Here is a 7,500-nt window from a genome sequence, read left to right as displayed (position 1 = left end):
ATATAAACAGTGGAAAAATAAATATATAACAGTGAGAGACAGGACAAGGAGAACAAGATAAGAAGGGCTGTTAACGCCAGACGAAAAAAGTATTGCAAACGCTGGATTATCGTGGACGACGAGAGAGAGAGAAAATGTGTCGACCAGTAGCCTTAGGAGGCGGGCGAGAAAAGACAGGATATATATATATATACATAAATAAATATATATATATATATATATATATATATATATATATATATATATATATATATATATATATATATATATATATATATATATATATATATATATATATATATATATATATATATATATATACATATTAAAATATATATATATATATATATATATATATATATATATATATACATAAGAGAACAAGATGTACGTTACGCCGCAATAATATATGTATAAAAAATATATATATAAAAATATAAAATGGGACAAGAACGCAAAACACTCAAATAGACGACCCAAAAAATGCACGGGCCATTCGAAGCCTCTAATCTTCAGTCAAGAACCGGATCATTCTCGCAATTTCGGCTGGAAATTCCGAGGATGATCCGGTTCTTGACTGAAGATTAGAGGCTTCGAATGGCCCGTCCGTTTTTTGTGTCATCTATTTGAGTGTTTTGTGTTCTTGTCCCATTTTGTATTTTTTTATATATATTTTTATACATATATATATATACACACACACACACACATACACACACGCACACACACACACATATATATAAATATATATATACACACACACACACAAATATATATATATATATATATATATATGTATGTATCGATTTTTTAATACCTCTGCCGAAATGATACGAATCTCAGAAGATGCTCAGATAAGAAATTTTGTCTTTTCAACCTCGTCCATCTACACTTCTATTTCTGCGCAGATCATAAACCCCTAACCAGTTCTTTTCATTATTCTGTCTATTTCATCACCATATAGACATGTAAATATAGTTTCAATAGTTTCGTCTTCCTCGTTGTTGCCTTAAGATAACCTTAGTTCACGCATATCCTTAACCACCACATATTCATTTATTCAAGTTTATCGCAGTCATTAATTTCTCTAATTTTGTCATAGATTGGCTGACCGAAGACTCTAAGGTTTTTTCAATTCTATTTTACTATTATCGACATTTACTCACATAAAAAATGTTGCAAACCAAATCCCAAAACGAAATATATGTAAATATATATAAATATATATATATATAAAAGACAAAAAAGTGTGGAAAAAACTACAGAAGGCTTGTGTTACATGGTTAAAGAATATATTTAAATCATCATGTTAGAAAACTGTTAGAAAATTTTGCGTATAGTAACATAGTTTTTGGAGAAATAACCGGTTTCGTATTTTCTTTTTAATTTTCTCAAATTTCTTTACCTACATCGTGTCATGTCTTCGCTATGTTGTGAAATATGGAGTTCCACTGCCCAGTTCAACTCATAGAGGACGGAATCAGACGTGCAACACAAATCGACATAGAAACCTTAAGAAAAGTTCAACACAGCAACACACCTTCCACGTAAATACTGCCGTACATATCCACATACAATCCCAGAAACAAAGAAGCCTTCATCATCATCACCCAAAATTTACCAATGCTACATAAGGACTTCAAATTGAAGGAAATTTTACACATACATAAAATCATTAAAAGCTACAAACAACCGAAAATACTAAAAAAGATCCTCACAAAGGCAAAATTATTTTCTAAAATAACGGATGCAAAAGTTTAAAAAATGTGGTAGACCAAATTGCGCAACATGCCCAAACCTTTTAGAAGGATCAGAATTCCTTTTCAAAGAGGGACAAAAGTTCAAAATCAAATCTGACTTTACTTGTGCTTCAGAACACCTGATTTATGTCATTAGATGCTCGGGCTGCCACCAAAACTACATAGGGTCCTCGGGATTATCGCTCAGACGCAGATACACTCTGCATCGACAGCAGATTGCATTCCCAGAATACAGAATGATACCCTTTAGTGAACATATTGAGAAATGCGCAAAGCAACTGCTACCACAATTTGTAATATTTCTATTCTATCAATGTACCTTTGGAACACCAACACAAGTTAGATTAAATGAGGAAACCTTCTTCATTGAAAAATATAAGCCAAACTTTATCCATTTCTAACTTTTTTTAAATAAGGAAGCTCACCTCATTGAAAAAATATAAAGCAAAACCTAACCACTTGTAATATTCTATTCCTTCTAAACCAAATCATGTTAAATTAATCAAGCCTAGTCATTCCCAACATTTTTGATTATCTCTCTTATACCGGAAAATCCCTGATTACCTTCCCCTGCCTGGAACTCCATATTTCACAACATAGCAAAGACATGACACGATATAGGTAAAAAAATTTGAGAAATTTGAAAAGAAAATGCGAAACCGGTTATTTCTTCAAAAACTATGTTACTATACGCAAAATTTCATAACATTTTTCTAACATTACGGTTTAAATATATTCTTTAACCATATAACACAAGCCTTCTGTAGTTTTTTCACCCTTTTTTGTCTTTTATACATCCAACCACGTGCTTTCACATACTAACTCTCTCTCTCTCATATATATATATATATATATATATATATATATATATATATATATATATATATATATATATATATATATATATATATATATATATTCATATATAGATATATATATATGTGTGTGTGTGTATATATATATATATAAATTACTTGTTGAGTGTGAAGGAAGAGCATTGCGTATGACACATGTAGGCCCACCGATACCGGTGGATTTCGTGCTATTTATGTTGTATTTAAACTTTTGCAGTTCAATACCTGCAGGAAAGACACGAGCTGGGAGATTCAAGAATGGTGATGTTCTGGAGAACATAATGGCGAGATCGAGGTGAAAGGTTGCGAAAGATGAAAATATACGTTCGTCGCTGATGACTGAGTGACAGAGTGCTTCCAAGGATCGGAAGCCATTATAAAAGCGATAGAAAAGGCTAAGAATGAAGACAGCACACATGTTGGTTAATCATTGGAACGTTTTGCTGTTGACTGAATTCCATTTAGTCGAGTGGCTTTTCGCTGGGTGCCTTCTAGGATACATGTTAGCATAGCAGCAGTACCATGTAGGCGCATGATCTATTGTGGGACTTATTCCTTTATATTTGGAGTGAAAGTGAGGGTTCTTACTGAGCGCTGCTTTTGTTTAACTGCTGTATCTTGCAGTTCTGTTTTCTTGATATAAGCAGTGCTCGGGCCACCTGAACAATTCCTCTCTCTCAAAACGTAAAAAAAAATGAAAAAAAAAAAAAAATTCATTAACTTGGCATCAGATTAATTTTTTGATGGAGACATGCATCCGCCAGCTGTTGGATATGTTTGTTGTTGACGATTGTTTTACTGCAACTCGTTTAGAAAATTAAGCATTGAATAGCGAAAATAGATTTCTACCATGACTAGATATGTGTCTTAGACTTTACACAAATTAAACTACAAGAAAGATTAATGAAATATAATAACATAATTACCAGAATGGTAGACAGTACCACCTTCTCCGATCAAATCTTTGGGTAAATACGAATCAGTCATTTTTTTCTCAGATTTCATTTTATCAAATGAACACATACTAACAATACCCTCTGTAAGTTGGTCAGAAATTGTTTTCCCCAAGAATTTAGCAACACGTGACACTGCTTTGGACATATCCTGTTGAAGAGAAATAATGAAGGCAAATTGTGAAATTTTCAGTATTTAACAATAAATTTTTTTCTTATATGCGTAGAACAATTTCTCTGATTAATACTCTCTCTAGTAGCTCAGAGCTGCGGTCAGGCAGGTGATGGGGTATATTCTATGTGGTAATTATACTTTTTCAATCGGAATTATTTAAAAGTTAAACTTTATACTTTGAATATCTTTTGTGTGCACGGGAAACAAACACACGAAATAAATTATAATAAAATTAACATAATTAAAGGAAATATCAATAGATAATTACCGCTTTTATTTCTTCGTAAGTTATGATACGTGCATTTGGGTTATCTTTACATAGAGCATAAATTTCCTGAACATATTTAAAGTAATCACCATAAGGAACTGAAAAATTAAAAGAATAAATTGAAATTATGTTTGTGTAATAACTTCCAAAAGAATAGTCAACCCTTCTGCTCATAATGTTAAATTAAATTATGACAATGCAGTGTTTAAAACGAAAATATATTAGGCAACTTTTGCGGGAGGGAGTACAAAATTTTATATTTTACAGACAATTATAGAGAGAATTTGTGGAATTTATATTTTTATATTTTCATCAGTGCATCTAACATAGATATTTCCAACGTCATATTGATAGCATCTCTGTGCATACAACAGCGGTGACTGATAATAGGTAAGAAGGTTTAATAAAATATGAATTTTCAGATATAATGCATTGAAAATCTCAGAATTTTGAATTCAGTACGTTCTTAGTTAACATGAGATCAGAATATACTTCCACTGATATAATCTAAAAACATTTAAATGAGAAAATAGACTTTACTTGATATGTATTTTGTGACCAGATAGAAAATATCAATAAGAGAATATATAAAATAAAAAGTGTTGAGAGAATATAAGTGGGAAATTGGTCTGAGGTCAAAACAAATAAGTTACTCCATGAATACAAAGGTCGGATAGACCAGGTGCTAAGCTTGGAACTGAACCAACATGGCAGTAATATCTTAAAGCAAAATGATGGAAAGGTAAGAGGATGAAAAGCAACACAGATGAGTCACGACGATGGGATTGTGGCGGTGATTTTATCAGGAGGGAAATATAGGGTGTATGGTCATTGACAATGCTTCCTAGACTGGCAGTAAAGAGACAGAGACCGAATGCTTGCAACAGGATGACTCTGCTAAGGGCACCTAAGATTCTTGGGTGTGGTGTTAAACTGAAAAGAAAAAGATTGTTGCTTTTGAACGCGAATCTCTGGTTTAAACTGAAATCAAATACATACATATCAAAGTTGGATGATCATTTTGTGTTTCGTCTGCAGGTGCTTCACTACTACATCTACGAATGTATTTTTGTTTATCAGTTTCAGCTCTAAGCTGTGGCCATGCTGGGGTAACGCCGTTTAAATGTTAGATGCAATTCAAAATATTTAAATCAGTATCTGAGAAGAACATCCATGTTCTAAGAAGAACGACTAGGAATATGTAAGATAAACGTCTAAGGTTGCATTTATACATCTAGGTTGAATGTCATTATCGATACACGACTTTGACTGTGACAAAATCTATGTTCAGATACAATGATACATTTATAGATACATGGCTTTGTGAGGTACAGGCAGAAATAACAACATGGAGGGATAACTAATTTCATTTCCCTATTTCACCTAAAGATGAGTATGTAATAAACTTTCAAATTAGTAGTAGTAGTAACAAATTAGTAGTAGTAACAACTTTACAGGCTTACCTTCTCCTTCTATCCAAAGGTCAAAATAGCTTGGAAGATCTCCTTTGTAGTCCAACAACGAAATGTCTTGTATATGTCTGTAGAACGACACCAGCATAGCTTTCGGGTTACGGTTGAGGAAGATAATTTTATGATCCTTTAGCAATTCTGGAGGCAGAAGTTTAGGAGGAAGGTGCGAGTTCAAGAATCGAGGGGATTTAGAGGAATCAAGCATTTCAGCAGGTGCACAATCTAATAACATGTCTTCTTTTATCAAGGGAACCCTTTCATTGTTTCCTGTCAATATCATATTAACGATTTCAAACACCCAATGTGACCCTGAAATGTGATATACAATCTTAGCTATTAAAACAAATGTATAAATAGATAAATATAAATCTCTCAGACGATCTAAGGCAGTAATGAGCATGAAATGCTTGTATTTAGCGATCAGAGATATTCATTTACAGTAATTAAATCTAATCTTTCAACAGTCAAAAACTGATCGTTGTGCGTTCATGATTTCTCCGTTTATAGAATTATATGAAGTTAGAAAATAAACGGGTTCGCAAAATTAAATGTGAAATAAGGCCGTAGACTCTGAAAAAGAAATCTTATGTTATTGAGGTACATAATTTTATGTTCAGTGTTCAAATTCCACTCGTCTGAAATTTAAGCTCCATCATTCAAGAGTGAAATCATGAGATTTATTCATTTGACTGTATTTCTCCATGTGCTAGACGAGCATGGAAAAGAATCATGAAGCACACACACATGCGCACATCACGCACGCCCGACCACACAAGCATAAATGTATCTGAGTTCCAATGCACTGCACCAACAACACAAGTACCTCAATGTCAACATAAATTAACATTATTTTTTACTTTTCAAAAGAATCTGAGAAACATCGAAAGTATATGAATTAAGAGAGGCTGTCATTCGATGCTGATCTATTCGACAAAGGCATTCATACATTCAAGCCATAGAACAATAATAATACAGGATATATGATTTGGCAAGGCTTGTTTCTTGAGCTAACCGTGACATGCGGAGATAATATGCTGCAGGTACACGAAAGAAAGTACTACAAAGCATAACAATTTTCGAGGAAAATGCATCTCATATAGTCTTGCAATACACAACATTATCCAGAATTAAAGGTGATGAAATTATTTACACAACTCTTGTCAACTATCAGTGGAAAATGAGAGACAAAACATCGACATAAGAATGAAATGGAAACTTCAGAGGAGATATTCATCACTTGTCCCCGAATGGACAAATTGATCTTATTCTATATGAAATCCTACTAATACCATATAAACAATCTGCCACTCACAAAAATGCAATATAAACGCTGCTCATATCTAAACATTCCTACATTGACACTGTATAACGCATGAACTAATCATAGACTGCATTAAAATTATGTCTAACAATTTAACAAACTCCTTCAGATAGTAAGAAAAACTAAATCCAATAATTAATTTGTAGGTATCTTTTTTAACCTTCCCTAAATTTCTGATCTGTTCCCCACATATAACAGCACGCATGTACTGACACAGCTTTAACATGATCATTTATAAAGAATGCAAGAAAACAATACGAGACATTCTCAAATAATACTTTAGAATTCTTAAGAAATATAACCTAGTTTCTCATGCAAACATATACAGCCAAAATAATCTTTTGATAATCAAGTTGTTTAACTATTTTTCTATAAGTCTTACATGCCCAAGAGCAAGCATTAAGAATCAATTACATCAAATACAGAATAGACAACATATCAGAAAGTGATAAGTGCAGAATTTATGGACAAAATGGTGAAACCGTATGGCATATTACTAGTCAATATCCGCGACTAACCCAGAAAGCATATATATAAGAAATGTCATGACAATATAGCAAGGATTGTCCACTGGACAATTTGCAACAAGTATGGGCTTGACAGAGCGAAGCATAAACCCGAAGGCATTATCAAAAATGATGATGCAAAGATCCTATGGGATTTTATGATTCAGTGTGACCATGTGATAGAGAATAAG

The 7,500-nt window shown here is 32.8% G+C and overlaps 1 protein-coding gene across 1 annotated transcript in view; it reads right to left on the bottom strand.

The window, feature by feature from the left end:
* Positions 1–7,500, bottom strand: part of LOC115209856 (sulfotransferase 1E1-like) — a 15,936-nt gene that overhangs the window by 3,146 nt on the left and 5,290 nt on the right. Inside the window, exons 2-4 of the mRNA XM_029778428.2 lie at positions 5,474–5,791; positions 4,011–4,108; positions 3,541–3,718 (exon numbers count right to left, since the gene is read on the bottom strand). Of these exons, the coding sequence (XP_029634288.1) occupies positions 3,541–3,718; positions 4,011–4,108; positions 5,474–5,791 (594 nt within the window). The remainder of the gene's footprint in view (positions 1–3,540; positions 3,719–4,010; positions 4,109–5,473; positions 5,792–7,500) is intronic.

This window comes from Octopus sinensis, linkage group LG3 (genome assembly GCF_006345805.1).
Source record: "Octopus sinensis linkage group LG3, ASM634580v1, whole genome shotgun sequence".
Lineage (NCBI taxonomy): Eukaryota > Metazoa > Mollusca > Cephalopoda > Octopoda > Octopodidae > Octopus > Octopus sinensis.
The sequence above is the reverse complement of the archived record's forward strand: the minus strand, read 5'-3'. Positions and strand labels throughout refer to the sequence as shown.